A 23,793-nucleotide genomic window follows, 5' to 3' on the forward strand; every position below is an offset into this window, starting at 1 on the left:
CAACTTATTAGATGGCAATTTGCCATAGACATCAACGGCAAGGAACAATACCGGCATCATTTTTACTACAAAAAGCAGCGTTGGCAATATGTATATATATATTTATATTGTGTATAGTTGATAGTTGTACTCCAAACCAACTGGAAACAGGGGCTTAACTTGCATTGTTTTATTCCTTGCCTGACACCATTTTAGTTAAGAAGAGGCACAAGGAACAGCAGATACGGGAATCTTATGTAGAACAGAAAGTGCTGGAGGAACAGGCAGCATCTCTGGAGAACATGGAGGTGAAGTTTTGGGTCGGGATCTTTCTTCAGGCAGATTGTAGTTGGAGAGATAATGCCAGAAAAGAGAACCAAGGATGGGACAAAGCCTGGCAATAATAGATGGATCTACAAGGAACTGCAGATGCTGGTTTACAAGAAAAGACACAAATTGCAGACTAACTCAGCGAGTCAGGCAACATCGCTGGAGAACATGGATAGGTGACATTTCGAGTATAAAGGATCCCAACTAAAAATGTCACCTAAGCGATAGGTGGAGATAGGCTCACAAGTTATAGGAGTAGAATTAGGCCATTCAGCCCATCAAGTCTACTCTGCCATTCAATCATGGCTGATCGCTGCCTCTTAATCCCATTTTCATGCCTTCTCCCCATAACCCTCGACACCCGTTCTAATTAAGAATTTGTCCATCTCTGCCTTAAAAATATCCACTGACTTGGCCTCCACAGCTGTCTGCGGCAATGAATCCCATAGATTAACTACCCTTGTGAGGTAGTTTTAGTAAAACCTTTAATCAGACCACGCTTGCAGCTGTGAGCTCAGTAGAATGGAACCTGAACGAAAATAAATACATTTCCAAAAATGATAAATCAATTTATATCATTTTTATTTGTCAGGAAACAACATTTTAGCTGCAGGGAAAATTGTTCCCCAAGTTAGATTGGACAAAATCAATATTTTCCCTGCCTTAAAGACCTATGGGGAGAGAGAAGAAGAGTCAAACAGCAGTCAACTTTATTTTTATTTATAATAAGGGAAAGGAAGTGAAAGAGATTCAATTGAAGCATTCGATTCCCCAGCACAGATCTGGGAGAGATATTGAAATACACTATTCCTTTATGAAAACCTCAATGAGGAAAATAAATAGAGATCAGCCTACTGGCATAGTGGTAAAGATGCTGCCAGAGACCAGGGGTCGATCCTGACTACGGGTGCTGTCAGTAGGGAGCTTGTATGTTCTCCCTGCAATCGTGTGGGTTTTGTCCAGGGTGCTCCGGATTCCTCCCACACTCCAGCAGGCTTGTAGGTTCATTGGCTTGTGTGAATTGTAAATTGTCCCTAGTGTGTAGGATAGTGCTGGTGTATGGGGTGACCGCTGGTCGGCATAGACTCGGTGGGCCGAAGAGTCTGTTTCCTCACTATAAAGTGTAAAGTTTAAATCAGTCCTAATTAAAGTGGCAGCAGCTCTGTACGGTTTAATGAGAAACCCAGAGACACAAGGAACTGCAGATGTTGGGAACTTGAGCAAAACACAAATTGCTGGAGGAACTCAGCAGGGCAGGCAGCATCTGTGGGAAAAAATGGACAGATAACGTTTTGGGTCAGGACCCTTCTTCAGGACCCGACACGAAATATCCTCTGCCCATTCCCCCCACAGATGCTGCCCGACCTGCTGAGTTCCTCCAGCACTTGGGATTTGTTAATCAGAAGCTTGTTGAACCTATGGAATTCCATTATATTAAAAAATAGTTGAAAAATCACTTTAACCCAAAGCCAATCAAGATTGTGCAAAGGTTTAAAATACATTTCCAGTTAACAATACCTCACAAAATTCACTGAAGACAGACACAAAAAAGCTGGAGTAACTCAGCAGGACAGGAGCCATCTCTGGAGGGAAGGAATGGGTGACATTTTGGGTCGAGACCCTTCTTCACACGGGTTAGGGATAAGAGAAACAAGAGATATAGACGATGATGTAGAGAGATAAAGAACAATGAATGAAAGATATGCAATAAAGTAGTCGGAGCAGGAGGAATCACAGAGGGGCAACAGGGAGAGAGGGTGTTGCAGAACTCTCGTCAGAGAGAGGAGGAGAATTTCTTCTAGTACACATACCTTGAGGAGATTTTTGCAGTGGAGCAGGCGAAATGTGTAGGAAAGAACTGCAGATGCTAGTTTAAACCAAAGATGGACACAAAAAGCTGGAGTAAGTCAGTGGGACAGGCTGAATTACTACAGCTTTTTGTGTCTAGCTTCGGTTTAAACTAACAAAATCCACCTGTCACTTGCCAAACTTTGTGCCATTTCCAGCTCTCTTCCAGCTCTCTTCCAGCTCTCTTCCAGCTCTCTTCCAGCTCTCTTCCAGCTCTCTTCCAGCTCTCTTCCAGCTCTCTTCCAGCTCTCTTCCAGCTCTCTTCCAGCTCTCTTCCAGCTCTCTTCCAGCTCTCTTCCAGCTCTCTTCCAGCTCTCTTCCAGCTCTCATCCAGCTCTCATCCAGCTCTCATCCAGCTCTCATCCAGCTCTCTTCCAGCTCTCTTCCAGCTCTCTTCCAGCTCTCTTCCAGCTCTCTTCCAGCTCTCTTCCAGCTCTCTTCCAGCTCTCTTCCAGCTCTCTTCCAGCTCTCTTCCAGCTCTCTTCCAGCTCTCTTCCAGCTCTCTTCCAGCTCTCTTCCAGCTCTCTTCCAGCTCTCTTCCAGCTCTCTTCCAGCTCTCTTCCAGCTCTCTTCCAGCTCTCTTCCAGCTCTCTTCCAGCTCTCTTCCAGCTCTCTTCCAGCTCTCTTCCAGCTCTCTTCCAGCTCTCTTCCAGCTCTCTTCCAGCTCTCTTCCAGCTCTCTTCCAGCTCTCTTCCAGCTCTCTTCCAGCTCTCTCCCAGCTCTCTCCCAGCTCTCTCCCAGCTCTCTCCCAGCTCTCTCCCAGCTCTCTTCCAGCTCTCTTCCAGCTCTCTTCCAGCTCTCTTCCAGCTCTCTTCCAGCTCTCTTCCAGCTCTCTTCCAGCTCTCTTCCAGCTCTCTTCCAGCTCTCTTCCAGCTCTCTTCCAGCTCCCTCCACCCCCCTCCCCCGACAGTCTGAAGAAGGGTCCCGACCCAAAATGGCACTAATTCATGTTCTCCAGAGACCCGCTGAGTTATTCCAGCACTTTGTGTCTGAATTTTTGATGTAGCTTTTAAACTTTGAGTATGGTGTTGTATTTTAAAAAAGAGCCAAAATTTTTATAACAGCATCTTAATTTTGTCACTTTGGTAGTAGATATTTTAGCCAAAGGGCTTGTTTGCATGCTGCATCTCTAAACTAAACTCATTGTTACAGTCATTCAGAATTCAATGCAGAACCATTAATAAGTTGTGAGTTGCAGATACAATTAACTAGAAATATTGAATGAGTATTTTTTTAATATAACCATGAAACTGAATTCTTAGGTGTTAGAATGAACAGAATGTGATGGGAAATTGGAGGGGGCATTAAAATCACCCCTCTTATATCCGGTGACTTTGCATTACCTTCCAGGTCTTCTTTTTCAATATGTGTTTTCTGAATACCGCACGACCCTCCTCTGTCCACCACTGCTTCTTCATCAGTCCTCTGCAAAAATAGAGCAAATACTTTGTTAATTATCCAAAGAGAACTATAATTTAATCGATCAGGACCTTCTTCTGAAATAACAATACATTTAAAACAATTAACAGCTCATACAAGATAGGAAAGAATTAGGCCATTCGGCCCATCAAGTCTACTCCACCATTCAATCATGGCTGATCTATCTCTCCCTCCTAACCCCACTCCCCTGCCTTCTCCCCATCACCTCTGACACCCATACTAATCAAGAATCTATCTATCACTGCCTTTAAAATATCCACTGACTTGGCCTCCACAACCTTCTGTGACAAAGAATTTCACAGATTCACCTCAGTCTAAATTCCTCCTCATCTTCTTCCTAAAAGAACGCCTGAGGCTATGGCCTCTCTTCCTAGACTCCCACTAATGGAAACATCCTCTCCACATCCACTCTATCCAGGCCTTTCACTATTCTGTACGTTTCAATGAAGCCCCCCCTCATTCTTCTAAACTCCAGCCAGAGACGTACAGAATAGTGAAAGGCCTGGATAGAGTGGATGTGGAGAGGATGTTTCCATTAGTGGGAGAGTTAATCTTTGGACTAAGGACTACACCTTATGATGTGTGTTTGATGGCACTGGTGTAGTAATTAGTCCAAAGATTAACAGAATGCAAGGATCCTTCTTTAATCTTCCAAAATAGAGATTGATAGACACTAATCCTTTCCTATCCATGTACCAAATATCTTTTAAATGCTGTTATAGTACCTGCCTCAGCTACCTCCTCTGGCAGCTCTGTATAAAAAAGTTGCCCCTCAGGTTCCTATTAAATCTCTCCCCTCTCACCTTAAACCTATGTCCTATCCCAGTTGTTCTTAGCATTGTGGTGCATCAGTTCCAGAGACAAAGTCCAACATCCTCTGATCTTGATACATTGTTGAGGGAAAAGTAATATTGTTCTTCCCTCGACACATTTCACTAGTGCCAAAAAGTCTATTACCTTTAGGGGTTGGCCACTCATAAGAAAAAATAGCTTTTCTCTAGATAGTGAAAACGTTAAAAACAAATCATCTGATACTGGGAATCCAAAATAAAAAAGGAAAGTGCAGAAACCACTCACTCAGTCGTACTTCTTTCCTACAGGGTGGAACCTGAGGGCATAGCTTTAAAGTGCGAGGGACAATGTTGAAAAGAAAATGCGCAGGGCATGTTTTAATACACAGAGAGTGGTGGGGGCCTGGAACGCACTGCCAGGAGGTAGGTCTGATAGTGGTGTACAAGAAGCTATTGGATAAGTGCATGGATAGTTTATTGTCACGTGCACTGAGGTACAGTGAAATGCTTTTGTTGTATGCTATCCAGTCAGTGGAAAGACTATACATGATTACAATCGAGTCATCCACAGTGCACAGATAGAGAATAAAGGGAATAAGATTTAGTGCAAGATAAATGCAGTAAAGTCCAATCAAAGATAGTCCAAGGGTCTCCAATGAGGTAGATAGCAGTTCAGCGCCACTCTCTAGTTGGTGAGAGGATGATTCAGTTGCCTGATAACTGCTGGGAAGAAACTGTCCCTGAATGTGGAGGCTCAAAGCTACAAAGACCAACAAAATACTCTTTCCTTCATAATTCTGGCTGATATTGAGGCAGGATTTTTGGTTTAGAAGCCGATCATACCAACCCAATCCTGACAAATTTAGATGCCGATAATAACTTTCATAATCATAGCCAAATATTTACCAGAATTGTTTTGTTTTTTTAATGCCATGACTTGTCGTGACATGTTTAAACACTGAATTTCTCCGTTTCCAGCCCAACGTGCTAATCTTTCCACCGTTGTAATCTGCCAAGTGAGGTGAGAGAAATGTGATCCTGCACTTGTACAAACATTAAAGTTAGACACAAAATGCTGGAGTAACTCAGCTGGACAGACAGCATCTCTGGAGAGAAGGAACGGCTGACTTTTCGGGTTGAGACCCTTCTTCAGACTGATGCCAGGGGAGTGGGCGGTACAGAGATAAAATGTAGTCGGTGATAGGTAGACTGGTCGGAGAACAGGGAAGGGGGAGGGGAAGATAAGAGAGAGAAAGCAAGGGCTACTTGAAGTTAGAGAAGTCAATGTTCATACTGCTGGGGTGTAAGCTACCCAAGCAAAATATGAGGTACTGTTCCTCCAATTTGTGACAGAAAGATCAGTGTGGGAATGGGAGGGGGGAGTTAAAGTACTGAGCAACCAGGAGATCAAGTAGGTTTAGGCGGACTGAGCGGAGTGGTCAGCGAAACGATCGCCGACCCTGCGCATGGTCTCACCAATATACAGGGGTCCATACCTGGACCAAACATTAACATAAAGAAAAATCGAGATAATCCTCTGTGAGAAGCACTGGAAGGAAGAATTACTTCATTGTCACTGCTAAGGCTGTCTGCATCCCAAATAACACACCTGGTAAAGCAGGTAGAAGACAAAGTGCTGGAGTAACTCAGCGGGTCAGGCAGCATCGCTGGAGAAAAGGAATAGGTGGTGTTTCAGGTCGAAACCTTTCTTCGGTGAAAAACTAAGATGTTGCCTGACCCACTAGATTCCTGCTTGAATATCTGATGGAAAAATGATGAAAAGAACATTGATGTCATTGGGCTTTGTAGCTTACTGTTTCTGTACTGATTTAAAAAACAAGAAAATCAAAATTCAAATCCTATGTGACAAATCCTGAAATGGCCTTGAAAAACTTGTCCCAACGACATGCTTCCTTTTCTGTTGTAGGAAGGAACTGCAGATGCTGGTTTAAACTGAAGATAGACACAAAATGCTGGAGTAACTCAGCGGGACAAGTAGCATCTCTGGGATAGAAGGAATGGGTGACAATTCGAAGGGTCTCGACCTGAAACGTCACACATTCCTTCTCTCCAGAGATGTTGCCTGTTTTACTGAGTTACTCCAGCATTTGCTTCCTTTTCTGGCTCATTTCTCTATCTTTGTCACAACAGGTACTTATTTTTAGCACTCCGCACGCAGCATATCCACAAATAGGCTTGGTACCATAATAATATGACTTTGCTGAAGTTGTCCAGGATCACTAAAGGAGGAATACAAAGTAAGGAATATAAATTGGTTTCTAGTTCATTGGCTTTGGTAAGTTGTAAAATTATCCCTAGTGTGCAGGATAGTGCTAATGTGCGGGGTGATCGCTGGTAGGCTGGAGGTTATCGCGCTGTATCTCTAAAGTAATGTCTAAACTTCCATAAGTTTACTAAAAATAAGCGGTCAGTGTGAAATAATGAGCAAAGTTTCAGAGAAAAAAAAAAATTCTTAAGGCCCAAATTTGACAGCTGTGCAGAGACACCGAAGAATTTAACCAAACTCAAGGCAAGCAACATCCCAATAACATGCTACCTGCTATCTAACATTATGTTCTGCTCCCTGGGCAGCACAGTGGCGCAGCGGTAGATTTACTGCCCTACAGCTCCAGGGACACAGGTTCGATTGTCACCTCGGACGCCGTCTGCCGTTCTTCCTGTGACTGCGTAGGTTTCTTCCGGGTGCTGCAGTCTCCTCCCACACATACACGTTTGTAGGTTAATTGGCTTCTGTAAATTGTAAATTGTCCCTAGTATGTTGGGTAGTGCTAGTGTACAGGGCGAACACTGGTCAGCATGGTCTATGCGGGCTGAAGGGCCTGTTTCCACACAGTATCTCTAAAGTCTAAAATAAGCAACACTGTGGTTAAAGTCAGTCATGAAATTCACAAGAGTATTGGTTAAGATACCAAATCTCAATCTTCTCAGGAAGTAAAGGCGATGGATTGCTGCGCTTACAACAGTACAGCACGGGAACAGCCCCTAACGCCCACAATGTCTGTAATGAACATGATGCCAAAACCAATCCTTATCTGCCTGCATGTCATCCATATCCATGTGCCTATCCCAAAGCCCCTGAATTACCACTATTGTATCTGCTTCCACCACCCCTGACAGCCTGTTCCACGCACCCACCACCCTCTGTGTGTAAAATAAAACTTGCCCCGCGCATCTCCTTTAAACTTTGTCCATCTCACCTTAAAGCTATGCCCTCTAGTTTTTGATATTTCCATCCTGCGAAAAAAGGTTCTGACCTATCTATTCCTCTCATAATTGTATCCACTTCAAGTAGGTCTCTCCTCAACCTCCGGCATCCCAGAGAAAACAATCCAAGTCTGCCTCAAGTAGGCAGCATCCATCATCTAGGATTCCCACCATCCAGGCCGTGACCTCTTCTCTCTGCTCATGTCAGACAGGAGATACAGAAGCCTTGAGTGCCACACCACCAGGTTCAGGAACCGCAACTTTCCTACAACCCTCAGGTTCTTGAATAACATGCACAACCCTAATCCAACCTCAACAAAAGGCATTACAGACCTCTTGTAATACTATGAGCTTATTTAATGGTATGTGCTTGCGTCGTAGAAAGCATTTTATTAGGATGCATCACACCATTGTTTGGGAATAGTTCTATTCAAGACCGCAAGGAATTGCAGAGAATTGTGGACACAGCCCAGATCATCACACAAACTGACCTCCCTTCCATTGATTCCATCTACACTTCATGCTGCCTCGGCAAGGCCACCAGCATAATCAAGGATGAGTCTCACCTCGCACACTCCTCCACTCTCCCATCAGGTAAGAGGTACAGGTGTGAAAACACACACCTCCAGATTCAGGGACCGTTTCTTCCTTGTTATCAGGAAACTGAACCATTCTATCAACAACTTGAGAGAGAACCTGAGCTACTATCTACCTCACTGGAAATCCTCGAACGATCTTTAATCGGACTTTACCATGCACTAAACGTTATTCCCTTCGTCCTCTACCTGTACGCTGCAGACGGCTTGATTGTAATCATGTACAGTCTTTCCGTTGACTGGATAACACACAAGAAAAGTTTTTCACTGTACCTCAGTACTTTTGGCAAGTAACTAAACTAAAAACCAAATACTAATGTCAAGAAAGTCAAGGGTGTTTTATTGTCATATGTTCCAAAAGATGGTTCAGTTGCCTGATAACTGAATAATTAAATTCTTACTTGCGGCAGCACAACAGAATACAACAATGTATACACATAAAATATATACACACACAAACACATATACATATGTCCACACACATAAAACATGGAGGTTGTAGCGTTTAATAGCCTGATGGCTGTAATGAAGCTGTGACTGAACTTGGACATTGCAGGGTCGACTTGTTTTTTTTTTCCTGCAGTCTTTGCTCTTTTAGAATTTTGTGCGATTTATGTCTATGTATAATTTATGTTTTGATGTGTTATCAGTATCTGTGCCTGTGATACTGCAGCGTTTCCATTGCTTCTGGACCTCGTCGCACTTGTGCAGACGTCAAGAAACCTGGACTTACAATCGTCACAGAGAGATTTTTGCTTGCTCTGATTTCAGGGCCATGGCAAAAACAGGAATTAAATTTAAGCAGCTTTTGTTGAATGCAGAATGGGAATGATCCATTTACGCACTGTGGGCGACAAATATCTCCAGCTCTGGTATGAAAGGAGCCAGACACAAACATCTGTGGCCATGGTTACCTTAGCAGACACCGGCAAAGTGGTTTTCACTCCATTCAAAAGTTGTACTAGCGGCTGCAACATTCAGCAATTTTTAGTGAAAACATTCCTAAAGAAACTGTCTAGCTGGGAGAAGTCCTTCCTTCACACACAACAAAAGCTATGACCTGCTATTGAGAGCTCTTCGTCTTTCCCTTTAGAGTCACAGGCCCTTCGGCCCAATGTGTCCATACCGACCAAGAAGCCTAATCTAACCTAGGCCCGTTTACCCGTGATAGACACCAAGTGCTGGAGTAACTCAGCGGGTCAGGCAGCATCTCTGGAGAACATGGATAGGTGAAGTTTCAGGTCAGGAACCTTCTGCAGACTTGTTTGACCCATATCCCTCCAAACTCCTCCTATCCATGTACCTGTCCAAATTTCCTTTAAATGTTGTTACTGCACCAGCTAGTGGCAGCTCGTTCCTTATCCCCACTGGCAGCTCGTTCCTTATCCCCACCACCCACTGTGTGACAAAGTTGCCCCCCAGGTTCCTATCAAAACTTCCCCTCTCACCATTAACCTAAGCCCTCTGGTTCTTGATTCCATTACTCTAGGAAAAAGACTGTGCATTCACCCTGTCTATTCCCCTCATATACACATCTATAAGATCACCTCTCAGCTTCCTGCACTGCAAGGAATAAAGTTGCAGCCTGCCCAACCTCTAGGTTTGGCAGAGTAGACTTGATGGGCCGAATGGCCTAATTCTACTCCTATCACTTATGACCAATTCATGATAATCATGTAAAAACAAGAACTGCAGATGCTGATCAATGCACAAATGGGCACAAAGTGTTGGAGTAACTCAGTGGGTCAGGCAGCATCTTTAGAGAACATGGATAGGTGACGTTTCAGGTCGGGACCCTTCTTCAGACCCAGACATCAGATAATTGTGCACCTCAAATGAAAGAGTGGATCAAATTTCTTAAACTACATGGATAGGAAAGGTTCATAGGAAATTGTGAACACAGCCCAGACCATCACACAAACCAACCTCCCTTCCATTGACTCCATCTGCACTTCATGCTGTCTCGGCAAGGCCTGCAGCATAATCAAGGACCAGTCTCACCCTCTCCTTCTTCTCCCATCTCCCATCAGGTAAGAGGTACTGAAGTGTGAAAACGTACACCTCGAGATTCAGGGATAGTTTCTTCCCAACTGTTATCAGGCAACTGAACCATCCTATCAACAACTCGAGAGCAGTCCTGAAGTCCCATCTACCTCATTGGAGAAGCTTGGACTATCTTTAATTGGACTTTACCTTGCACTACACATTATTCCCTTCATCCTCTATCTGTGCACAGTGGACGGCTTGATTGTAATCATGTATATTCTTTCCACTGACTGGATAGCATGCAACAAAAAATAGCTTTTCACTGTGCCTCGGTACACGTGACAATAAACTAAACGGATAAGAGCCAAATGCAGGGACCATCTTAGATGGAGCTTCTTGGTTAGCATGGGTGAGTTGGGCCGAAGGGCCTGTTTACGTGACGCTATTCTCGAGCATTAGTACTGCGTTCATGATCAATTCAAAACTGCAACATTAATTTGCCCCATGGACAAATGTCAATGTTGGCAATCTAATCTCGAGGCAACAATCCTCCAATAGTCTAGCATCAGATGGCTGTAAGTAGGGCAGTAAATGTACACCTTCAGGCTACTCTGCAAACAATGCACACACAGAACACAATTGATTTGGTTGTCCAATGACGCTACAAATGTCAACAGCAGTTAGCTTTAATGAGATGATGACAAGCTCTGTGGATGTGTAGGCACGAGTAAAGACAGCCTGGTTTACAAATCTTGATGAAGATTTTCAATCTGATGCAATAAATTGATGTTGATGCTGCAGGATCCCAACTCAAAATGTCAAAGCTTTACACAAACAATAAAATCAAGAGCGTGTTTTTAAAAAATCATGGCCTGTGCACAAAAGTCCAGATGCTGGAAATCTAAAATAAAAACAGAAAATTCTGGATATACTCAGGTTGCATCTGCCAAAAGCAAAACTTGGTCTGTGAGCATGTGGTGTTGTTTAACATATGAAGCCTTGCCTGAGAAAAAGTTAATGTTTAAGAAACATTTAGACAGGCACATGGATAGGACAGGTTTAGAGGGATATGGGCCAAACACAAGCAGGCGAGACTAGTGTAGCTGGCCAGTGAGGGCAGGTTGGGCCAAAGGGCCTGTTTCCATGCTGTAGCACTCTATGACTATCTATGACCCTAAAACAAAGTGTGCGCTTCAAGTATAACAATTGCAAGTGGCTTCAAATCATTTTTGTTAGTTCTGGAAAAATCCAGCATCCCTTACTCACTTTGAATCCAGGCCCAATGTTTGCGTGGAGGAACAACAGACTAAGTACTTGTGGTTCACACAATACAGTTCTGAAGACACAAGACACTGCAGATGCTGGCATCTTGAGCACAAAACAATCCAATGTGCTGGTGGAACACAGGTCAGGCAGCATCCATGGAGGGAATGGACAGACTCCATCTTCCATCGACTCCATCCACACTTGGGACAACAGTGGGATAACATAGAACTAGTGTGAACGGATTATTGATGGTCAGCATGGACTCATTGGGCTGAAAGGCTTGTTCCCATGCAGGATCTCTAAACTAAACTAATGTGAACATTTTTCTGTTTGAGAACATCTCCATTCAAGACCGCAAGCTAAAACCAATCTCCTTTCCATTGACTCAACTACACTTCATGCTGCCTCGGCAAGGCCACCAACATAATCAAGGACCAGTCTCAACTCAGTCACTCCCTTTTCTCCCCTCTCCCATCAGGCAAGAGGTACAGACGTGTGAAAAATCCCACCTCCAGATTCAGGGACAGTTTCTTCCCTGTTAGCAGGCAACTGAACCTTCTTACCAACAACAAGAGAGCAGTCCTGATCTCCCATCTAACTCCTTGGAGACCCTTGGGACTAGCTCTAATCAGACTTTACTGGACTTCATCTTGCACAAAACATTATTCCCTTTTTCATGCCTCTGTACACTATGAATGACTTGATTCTAATCATGTATAGTCTTTCCACTGACTGGATAGCATGCAATAAAAAAGCTTTTCACTGTACCTCAGTACACATGACAATAAACTAAACTATGTTTTGGGTCAGGATCCTGCATCACCAACGGAGGACCATTCCACTTGGTCAGACCAGATGTAACTGCATTGAGGCCACTTAGGATTCCAGTTAAACAAGGGATTGGCAGGAACTCCAAGCCTGGAGAATCCTTCCCTAGGATGCAGCAACAACCTTCCCACATATCAATCAACCTACAGCAGAGAGAAGGTTTCTCTCAAGTGGAGGTTCGTCCCACCCCGGTCATTCCTCCTTCTCCCAGCTCCCATCCAACACGAGGTACAGAAGCCTGAAAGCACACACCACCAGACTCAGGAACAGCTTCTTCCCCTCTGTTATCAGGGTTCTGATCGGTCCTTCCATAAGCTAGGGTACTGTCCAATTCACCTCTACCCCACTGCGGACCCTGGACTTTGTCAATGGAACTGATGCGCTATAATGTTGAACTATATTCTACATGATCTATCTTAGCAACAACTAGAGAGCGGTCATTATTCCTTTTATCATGTATCTGTACACTGCTTGGTGGCTTGATTGTAATCATGTATAGTCTTTCCGCTGACTGGATAGATTATGACAATATTCTACACTCAATATCTTCCCCTTTGCCCTACCTATTGTACTGGAGTTTGACATTTTATTTATGTATGGTATATCCAATCTGTTTGGATAGCATGCGAAACAAAGCTTTTCACTGTACCTCTGTACACAGGACAATAATAAACCTAAAACCCCATCTATCACTGAGCACAACAGCCAGATGCAGTGTTAGTCAACTTTGCTTAGGCCATATTTGGAGTATTGCTTGCAGTTCTGCTCACCCCATTAAAGGAAGGATGCGGAGGCTATGGAGAAGGCTTACCAGAGTGCTGCCTGGATCAGTGGGCATTAGCTACAAGGAGATTTTGGACTTGGTTTGTTTTCTCTGGTATGCCAGAGATTGAGGGAGCCCTGATAGAAGAATATAAAATTATGAGAGGGTCATTTTACTGATTGAAAATAAACATAGCACAAAAAGTAAGGAAATTTGTGTTTGGTAGAATATTTCTTTGTTGTAACAATGCTTCTTGGCAATAAATCTTATACCGTTGGAAAGCCTGTTTATTTCCCTTTTAAATGGTGCCACATTTGTAAGGAACATGCATTTGTGGGATGAGCAGCAGAGCTGAGTATGTGGGTTGCGCCCATGAAAAATCTGCCAAATCTTCTCTGCCAATGTCAAACAGCTTATTCTGCCATTGACTCTTGTTCGGTGTTGTTTGGTGGATTGGATGATTGAAGTCTGAAGAAACAAGACATATTGGCAATTTAACAATTTATTCATTTAATAAACAGGAGCCTCAGTAGCGTGTGGAAGAACCATACACAGCCACAACAGCCTGGCACCTCCTCCTCATGCTGGTCACCAGCCTAGTCACACACTGTTGTGGGATGGCATCCCATTCTTCAACCAGCATTTGTCGCAAGTCAGCTAATGTGGTTGTGTTGGTCACTCTGGCACGAACAGCACGCCCAAGCTGATCCCACAAGTGTTCAATGGGGTTGAGGTCAGGACTGCTGGCAGGCCATTACATCCCCTCCACTCCCAAATTCTGGAGGTAGTCTCTGAGAAATCCTGCTCTGTGGGGGCGAGCATTGTCATCTTGGAGGATAGAGTTCGGTCCCAGACTGTGGAGATATGGGATTGCCACTGGTTGCAGAATCTCATCTCGATATCTCTCTGCATTGAGATTGCCTCCAATGATGACAAGCCTCGTTTTTCCAGTGAGGGAGATGCCGCCCCACACCATCACACTGCCTCCACCAAAAGATGTTACTCTATCGGTGTAGAAATCAGCATAGCGTTCTCCGCGTCTTCTCCACACTTTGACCCCATGATCCAACTGCCGTAGGCAGAATCTGGACTCATCGCTGAACATAACGTTCCTCCACATGTTCAGGTTCCAGTGCATGTGTTGCCGACACCAGCGCAAACGGGCCTGACGGTGAAGGGCAATCATGGCAGGCCTCCTGGCAGCCCTATGAGACCGGAGATCGGCTGCGTGCAGTCTGTTCCGAATTGTCTGGGCAGAGAGCCGTCGGCCATATCGTCCTGCAAACCTTGACTGCAAATCTGTAGAAGACAGCCTACGGTTCCTAAGTGCTGACAGGGTGAGGAAACGGTCTTCTTCGGGTGTCGTCTTCTTGGGACGCCCACTTCGCGGCCTGTCTCTGACATCCCCCGTTATATGGAACTTGGCCTTCACTTTGGAGATGGTACTAGGGCTCACTCCAAATAATGCCGCAACTTGGTTTTGTGGAACACCAGCTTGAAGTTGCCCTATCGCACGGGCCCTATCCAGATCAGTCAAACGTGGCATGCCGATTCTTGGAGCAGACACCTACTGACCACTGTAGCAGGGCCCATGCTCACAGATGCTGCCAATCAGGTGCCAATCAGGCACCTGATTGTCAGCACCTGGGGGTACCAGAAGCTCAAAACAAGAGTCAATAGCAACAGCAGAATAAGCTGTTTGGCATTGGCAGAGAAGATTTGGCAAATTTTTCATGGGCGCAACCCACATACTCAGCTCTGCTGCTCATCCCACAAATGCATGTTCCTTACAAATGTGGCACCATTTAAAAGGGAAATAAACAGGCTTTCCAACGGTATAAGATTTATTGCCAAGAAGCATTGTTACAACAAAGAAATAATCTACCAAACACAAATTTCCTTACTTTTTCTGCTATTTTTATATAAAAATATGAGGGGCATCAATAGGGGAGACAGTCAGAACATTTTTCCCCAGGGTGGGAATATCAAAGACCAGAAGGCCTACCTTTAAAGGGGAGAGGAGCAAAGGAGATGTGTAGGGCTGTGTTTTAAAAATAAATAAACACAGAGTGGTGGGTGCCTGGAATGCGCTGTCAGGGGTGGTAATGGGAGGCAGATACGAGATTTGCATTTCAGAGGCTTTTAGATAGACACATGGATATGCAGGGAAAGGAGGGATATGGATCACATGCAGGCAGAGGAGATGAGTTTAACCTGGCATCATGTTTGGCATGGACATTGTGGGCTGAAGGCAATGTTCTGTGCTGCACGGTCCTGTTCTGTGTTCTATGTTCATCCTGGAAATTCAGCCTCAATGCCCAAGTGCAGAAAATTAGTAGATCAAGCTGAGAACTTGGGGTTAGTGTTACTAAACAGTGATCTTTAATGCAGCATTTTAAGCAAATTTATTTCACTTAAGTTCATGCCAGATGAATACATTAGCTAATATGTCAAAATAATTTAAATAGCTAAAATTAAACTGATAACCAAATTCATGTACACTCTTCCATAGTGCTTAGGCTTGAACAGATGAACGGTTTGACTCACTGATCGAATAACTATCTCAACCCTAATTTAGCCGTAGACACCATTAGCTCATATATCAATTTTAATTTGATCATCATCTGGCGTGTCTACACGGTATGATTAAAATTCACGTACTCTCTATGCTTTGTGAACTCATGCATTTACACTGCTGGTCTGAAATCGTTTGGTTTAGAGATACAGCGCGGAAACAAGCCCTTCCACCCACCAAGTTCGCACCGACCAGCGATTCCTGCACATTAAGAGGAAATCATGCTTGACTAGGGGAAATCATGCATGACTAATCTTCTGGAATTTTTGAGGATGTAACAAGTAAAATGGATAAAGAGAGCCAGTGGATGTGGTGTATCTGGACTTTCAAAAAGCCTTTGACAAGGTCCCACACAAGAGATTAGTGTGCAAAATGAGGGCACGTGGTATATTGGGTAGGGTATTGACATGGATGGAGAACAGGTTGGCAGATAGGAAGCAAAGAGTAGGAATTAACAAGTCCTTTTCAGAATGGCAGGTAGTTACTAGTGGGGTGCCGCAAGGCTCGGTATTAACGATTTAGATGAGGCAATTAAATGTGACATCTCCTAGTTTGCAGATGCCACAAAGCTGGGTGGCAGTGTGAGCTGTGAGGGTGACTTGGATAGGTTGGGTGAGTGGGCAGATGCAGTATAATGTGGAGAAATGAGGTTATCCACTTTGATGGCAAGAACAGGAATGCAGATTATTTTCCGAATTATGTCAGATTAGGAAAAGGGGAGGTGCAACGACACCTGGGTGTACTTGTACATCAGTCACTGAAAGTAAGCATGCAGGTACAGCAGGCAGTGAAGAAAGCTTAGTGGCATGTTGGTCTTCATTGCGAGAGTATTTGAGTTTCGGAGCAAGGAGGTCCTACTGCAGTTGTACAGGGCCCTGGTGAGACCGTACCTTTAGTATTGTGTGCAATTTTGTTCTCCTAATTTGCGGAAGGACATTATTGCTAGTGAGGGAGTGCAGCGTAGGTTCACCAGGCTAATTCCCTGGATGGCTGCATTGACATATGATGAAAGAATGGGTCAATTGGCCTTGTATTCACCGGAATTTAGAAGGATGAGGGGAGATCTTATAGATACATATAAAATTCTTAAAGGATTGGACAAGCTAGATGCAGGAAAAATGTTCCCAATGTTGGGGGAGTCCACAAGTACCAGTTTAGTTCTTCTCCCTTTTCTCTATCCAATGTACTCTAGTTTGAATTGATTACATTTAAGAGACTTGTAGATAGGCACATGGATATGCAGGAGATGGATATGGATTATGAGCAGGCAGAGGAGATTAATTGGCATCATGCTCAACAGACATTGTGGGCCGAAAGGCCTTTTCCCAAGCTGTACTGTTCTATGTTCTAGATCTTAAAATATTTAAGACACTGTAAAATAAGTGGATAAATTATTTGCTTTTAGAAGCTGTGTGTCATCAACCAGAAAATCACAACATGCATCCACAAATAAATCATGTGTATTTACTTTAGTTTCATAACTGCATCCATTCACAAGATGAAATGGATTCAAACCAAAAATTATTTTAAATTGTAATGTAGCAGTGAGAAACAAAACCATAATTCATTGTACAACAAACAATGCTTTCAAACAGTGCTTTACTAGCAATGAAAACCTTTGCAGTGACATTATTAAAATTTTGAGTGAAACTCCAAACCATTTAATTATCGCAACATTAATTTGAAACAGAATAAAAATAATCCACAAAGTCCAGGTCAAACATGTGCAGAGGGTTTAAGATCAGAAGGCAGAAGATTTACAAATCTTTAATTCAGATAATTAATTTTGTTATCCAGATTTTTACTTCTTCTTGCACCCTATTTCAAGACTCCTCACAGAGAGAACAGAACTATACAACACAGGCCCACAATGTCTGTGCCCACCCAACATGATACCAGGTTAAACCAATCTCCTCTGCCTGCACAAGATCTATATCCATCCATTTCCTGCACATCCACCTACCCATCCAAAAACCTCTCAAACACCACTATCGTATCCGTTTCCACCACCACCCATCAGTGCATTCCTTGGGGAAAAAAACGTGTTCTGCACATCTCCTTTAAATTTTGCCTCTCTCACTTTAAACCTATGCCTTCTAGTCTTTGACATTACCATCTTGGTAAAAAGGTTCTGACCGTCTTCCCTGTCTATGCCTGTGTCATATTTTTAAAGACTTCTATCAGGTCTCCCCTTAACCTCTGACACTCCAGAGAAAACAGTCCAAGTTCGTCCAGCCTCTCCCCGTCACTAATACCCTCTAATCCAGGCATCTTTCTGGTAAACCTCTCCTGCATCCTCTCCAAAGCCACCACATCCTTCCTGCAATGGCGCGTCCAAAACTGCATGCAATACATCAAATACAGCCTGAACTAGTCATATTGAGCTGCAACTTGTGTTTGAGAGGTAAGAAATGGCATATTTGAAAAGAAAAAGCAATTTGAAGTAAGATTTTGAAACAATATCAAAATCAAAAAGCGTATACTTCCCAATTCACAACTCTTCAATCCTTTTGTCTCACACCTGTCTTTTGATCTCTGCCCTTTGTCCAACCAGCTACATATCAAAAAACCCTCCTGTATCAGCCCATTACCTAAAATAGACACAAATTGCTCGAGTAACAACAGGTCAGTCAGCTTCTCTGGATTTTTTTTTTAATAGACGTTTTGGTGTCTTTCTTCAGACTGAAAGTAAAGGGAAGGGAAGGCCAGAACAAACCAGGGGCAGCAATAGATGACCAAGAACAATGGAGCCCATAATGGCCCAGAGTTGGCTGGGGAAGAGGTGATAATGAAGGGATACAAGGGAGGGAACAGTACCCATTAAACCCAACTAGTACCCATTAGCTGTCAGGCATCTTCTCTTAAATGTTGTGATAGTACCTGCCTCAACTACCTCCTCCAGCAGCTTGTTTCATAGGCTTACTCCTTTTGTGTAAAAAAGTTGCCCTTCAGGTTCCCATTAAATCTTTCCCCTCTCACCTTAAACCAATGTCCTCTGGTTCTTGATTCCCCTACTCTAGGTAAAGGATTCTGTGCATTTACCCTATCCATTCCCCTCATGATCTTATACACCTCTATTACATCACCGCTCATCCTCCTGCTCTCCAAGGAATAGAGTCCTCGCCTGCCCAACCTCTCCCTGTAGCTCAGGCCCTTGAGTCCTGGCCACATCCTCATAAATATTCTCTGCACCCTTTCTAGCTTGACATCATCTTCCCTATAACAGGGTGGCCAAAACTGAACATAATATTCTTAATGTGGTCTCACCAACGTCTTGTGCAACTGCAACATGACCTCCCCACTTCTATACTCAATACTCTGACTGTTGAAGGCCAATGTGCTGATAACCTTTTTCGAGCCGCTGCGGCACACACCTCCCAGTGAACCGTGGAGTAGCCGAGGCCAGAGCCCCCGCGCGTCAGAGCCCACGGCCGGTGGAGCCTGGGTCGGGAGAGAACAAAGGGGGACCTGGCACAAATAACATGTACACTTGTAACTTTATCAGCTCCCTTATTTGATGACTATTTGCATATCGTGGGTATGCATGCAAAGAATTTCACTGTGACTCGTCACATATGACAAAGTATTCATTCAATCACCAGCCTATCTTCTTGTGCTGCCACTTAAGGAACTATGTACCTGCACCTCTAGATCCCTCTGGTGTACAACACTCCCCAGAGCCCTACCATTCACTGTGTAAATATACATCATGCAACCTTGACCACCCCAGAATCCCAGCTGAGGGGACTCCAAGCAGCAGTGCAATATGATTTAGTAGGGCAGGGTCACCTAGAGGAGGCACATCACCCTCCCATTGGAACACACACACACCAGATCAGTTGGGATGGGAAATTCAAGGTCTAAACTACAAACTGTTCGCCCTCTCAAAATCAAAGGTCAAACCACACTCACCTTTGTTTACACCGCCCCAAGCCTCATCTACTGCATCCCGTGTTCCCGATGTTTCCTCCTGTACATCGGCAAGACCAAACATAGACCAGGCCATCGTTTCACCAAAAACATGCACTCGGTCCACCAAGGCCTACTGGATCTCCCGTTGCTAACCATTTTAACTCCCCTCCACATTCCCAACCTGACCTTTCTGTCATCGGCCTCCTCCACTGTCAGAGTGAGGCCACACACAAACTGGAAGAACAGCACCTCATATTCCATTTGGGTAGCCTACAACCCATCAGTAGGAACATTGAATTGTCCAATGGGAAGTAACTACATAATCCCACCCCCCCCCCTCCCACTCCCCTTCTTTCCCACCCCACCCCCCTTCTTTCCCAACTCCCCCCTGTTTCCCACCACACCCCCCCCCCCCCCCCCCCCTTTTTATTAAAAAAGGGGTGGCACAGTGTGCAGCAGTAGAGTTGCTGCCTTCAACACCAGAGACCCGGGTTCAATCCTGACTACGGGTTCTATCTGTGTGGAGATTGTATATTCTCCCCGTGCGGGTTCTATCTGTGTGGAGTTGGTATATTCTCTGGGTTTTCTCCGAGTGATCCAGTTCCCTCCCACTTTCCTAAGCTGCCGAGTTGGTAGGTTACGTAGGAAAGATAACTGCAGATGCTGGCTTAAATCGAAGGTAGACAAAATGCTGGAGTAACTCAACGGGTCAGGCAGCATCTCTGGCGAGAAGGAATGGGTGACGTTTCAGGTCGAGACCCTTCTTCAGACTGATGTCAGGGGAGGGGGTGGGACAAAGATAGGATGTAGTTGGAGACAGGAAGACTAGTGGGAGAACTGGGAAGGGGAAGGGGAGAGAGAGAGGGGAAGCAGGGACTATCTGAAGTTAGAAAAGTAAATGTTCATACCGCTGGGGTGTAAACTACCCAAGTGAAATACGAGGTGCTGTTCTTCCAATTTGGGCGTCACTCTGACAATGGAGGAGGCCCAGGCCAGAAAGGTCAGATTGGGAATGGGAGGGGAGAGTTGAAGTGCTGAGCCACCAGGAGATCAGGTTGGTTAAGACAGACTGAGCGGAGGTGTTCAGCGAAACGATCGCTGAGCCTGTGCTGGGTCTCACCGATGTAGAGAAGTTGACATCTAGAACAGTGGATACAGTAGATGAGGTTAGAGGAGGTACAGGTGAACCTCTGCCTCACATGGAAAGACTGTTTGGGTCCTTGGATGGAGTCGAGGGGGGAGGTAAAGGGACAGGTGTTGCATCTCCTGCAGTTGCAGGGGAAAGTAGCTGGGGAGGGTTTTTTTTTTGGGTTGGTATGGACGAGTGGACCAGGGAGTTGCGGAGGGAACGGTCTCTGCGGAAAGCAGAAAGGGGTGGAGATGGGAAGATGTGGCCAATAGTGGGATCCCGTTGGAGGTGGCGGAAATGTTGAAGGATAATTTGTTGTATGCTCCAGCTGATGGGGTACAAGGTGAGGACAAGGGGGACTCTATCCTTGTTACGCATAGGTGGAGGGGAAGCAAGAACGGAGCTGCAGGATATTGAGGAAACCCTAGTGAGAGCCTCATCTATAATGAAAGAGGGGAACCCCTGTTTCCTAAAGAATGAGGACATCTCCGACGAGAGTAAAGGTCAATTGCTGGTTGGTGCGGACAGGGGGGGCCGAATGGTCTGTTTCCACGCTGTATCTCTAAACTAAATTTTCTCCTCCTACTATAATCAATTTAAAGCAGGGTCCCAACCCAAAATGTTACTAAACATTACATCCACACTGTATCTCTAACATTTAAAACAATAACAACATTTACTTTTTGAAAAAATAAAACAGACTTAAAATAGATGCAAAATCAATCTTTTGCAGGTGCTATTCCTCTGGTCAGAAATGTACACATTTTATATAATTTAAAAGTATCTTTGCTTTTATTAAATACATTTATTTCTAAACTCATTCAAAAATTGTCAGAATAATGAACACTCATTTACCCTAAATTATTAAACCAATTTATAATCAACATTTAAATGTACATGGAAAGACAAAATGCTGGAGTAACTCAGCGGGTCAGACAGCATCTCTGGAGAAAAGGAAGAGGCAGCATCTCGGGTCCAGACCTGTGGATGAGATGATAACGAAGGAATACGAACAATGATGCTAGCAAGACGACTAGTTGTCGGGAGAGATGGGGAGAGAGAAAATGGAAAGGCATCTTGAAATTAGAGAAATCAATGTTCATACCACTGGGTTGTAAACTGTGCATTTCTTTTAACCTGGGATTTATTTTTTCCCCAAACGTCGTGTCAAATCTTAAAGCTCTTGACTCCAGGAAATACTATTTGAGCAGCACTGAAAGGCCCCTTAATGGAGTGATTATGCTTGACGCACACTTTGACGTCAAACACTTGCAGGCTGCCTGGCTGCCAAGGGAGTGTGGGCATGTCTGTTCATGCCCTTGCAGAATATTGTGGATATGTACTCTTTCCAGTCACCAGAAATAGAGCGTGATCAGAAGGCAAGCCAGGGTTTTAATCCCTGTCCACACCGTCCCCTGTGCCCCACCTGGACTTGCATCCGTTGCTACCCTCCCCGCTCCACCTACATTCCTTCCTTCAGCTTCACAATCTGCATCTCTTCAACCCTTTTGTCTCACACCTGTCTTTTCATCTCTGGCCTTTGTCCAACCATCTACCTATTCAAAACATCATCCTCATCTTTAGACTTTAGAGATACAGGCCCTTCGGACCACTGTGTCTATGCTGACCAGTGATCACCCGTACGCTAACACAACCCTACAAACTAGGGATAATTCACTGAAGCCAATTAACCTGCACGTCTTTGGAGCATGGGAGGAAACCGGAGCACCCGGAGAAAAACCCTCCTGTCACGTAGAATGTGCAAACATTATACAGATAGCACCCACAGTCAGGATCGAACCCGGGTCTCTGGCGCTGTAAGGCAGCAACTCTACCACTGCACCATTGTGCGGCCCAGCTGTATCCACCTATTACTTGCCAAGCTTTGTCCTGCCTCTCCTCTCTTCAAGCTTTATATCCTCTTCCCCCTCCCCCTTTAAAATCAGTGGAGAACCACGCTTTTATTCTTCCCCCTCTCTGCCCTTTTCACAACCTGGATATGCACCCATTTCATCCACCAACCCCGTCACATCCCCTTCCACCTACTTCTCATCACCTTTCACAACACTTCTTTCCTTATCTCAGTCTTTAGTTATCTGCTCATCTCTGGCCTTTGTCCACCCATCACTGTCATCTGCCAAGCTGTGTCCCAACCCTACCTCTCTTCCAGGGCGGAACAGTGACGCATGGATATAGTTGCTGCCTTACAGTGCCAGAGACCCGGGTTCGAACCCAACTACAGGTACTGTCTGTACGGAGTTTGCACATTCTCCCTGTGACTGCGTGGGTTTCCTCCGGGTGCTCCGGTTTCCTCCCACACTCCAAAGATGTACAGGGGTGTGGGTTTAATTGACTTCTGCAAATTGTTCCCAATGTGTAGAATAGATCCAGTATATGGTGTGATTGCTGGTCGGTGCGGAGTCATTGGGCCGAAGTGCTTGTTTCCAAGCTGTATCTCCAAACTAAACTTTCTCCCCCCATTACAATCAATTTGAAATGAGTCCCAACCCAAAACATTACCCATCCATGTTCTCCAGAGATGATGCCTGACCTGCTGATTTACTCTAGCACTTTGTGTCTTTTTTTTGTTTAAACCAGCATCTGTGTCTACATTTAATTACTTCTTCCTTTCCCCAATTTCAACCTACTGCCTTGATTAAAATCTGGTAACACACGACAACCTGATCATCGACAACTGCTCTACTCAGCACTTCACCACATAACACAGTTGGTTACTAAACCCATGAAATACCTTTTTTTTCTATTTTTCAGCATGGAAACAGGCTCTGCAACCCAACTTGTCCATGGCAACCAACATGCCCCATCTACACTAGTCGTTTACTACACCCATCTCAGTGTCATAAAGTCATACAGCGTGGAAACAGACCCTTCGACCCAATTTGCCCATGCCGACCAACATGCCTCATCTACACGTTCCTCCTGCCCGGCTTCATCCCATATCGCTCTAAACCTTTACTATCCATGCACCTATCCAATTGTCTTTTAAATGTTGTGATCACACCTGTCACAACTACCTCCTCTGACATCTCATTCCATACACCAACCACCTTTTGTGTAAAGACTTTGCCCCTCAGGCTCCTATTCAATCTTTCCCCCCCTCACCT

The 23,793-nt window shown here is 44.5% G+C and overlaps 1 protein-coding gene across 2 annotated transcripts in view; it reads right to left on the reverse strand.

Moving 5' to 3' along the window:
• LOC144595911 (sodium-driven chloride bicarbonate exchanger-like) overlaps nucleotides 1–23,793 on the reverse strand; it is a 122,691-nt gene that overhangs the window by 92,548 nt on the left and 6,350 nt on the right. For both annotated transcript variants that reach the window (XM_078403809.1, XM_078403810.1), the window contains exon 2: nucleotides 3,501–3,582. In XM_078403809.1, coding sequence (XP_078259935.1) covers nucleotides 3,501–3,582 — 82 coding nt within the window. The remainder of the gene's footprint in view (nucleotides 1–3,500; nucleotides 3,583–23,793) is intronic.

Source organism: Rhinoraja longicauda, chromosome 8 (assembly GCF_053455715.1).
Source record: "Rhinoraja longicauda isolate Sanriku21f chromosome 8, sRhiLon1.1, whole genome shotgun sequence".
NCBI classification, from domain to species: Eukaryota; Metazoa; Chordata; class Chondrichthyes; order Rajiformes; family Arhynchobatidae; genus Rhinoraja; species Rhinoraja longicauda.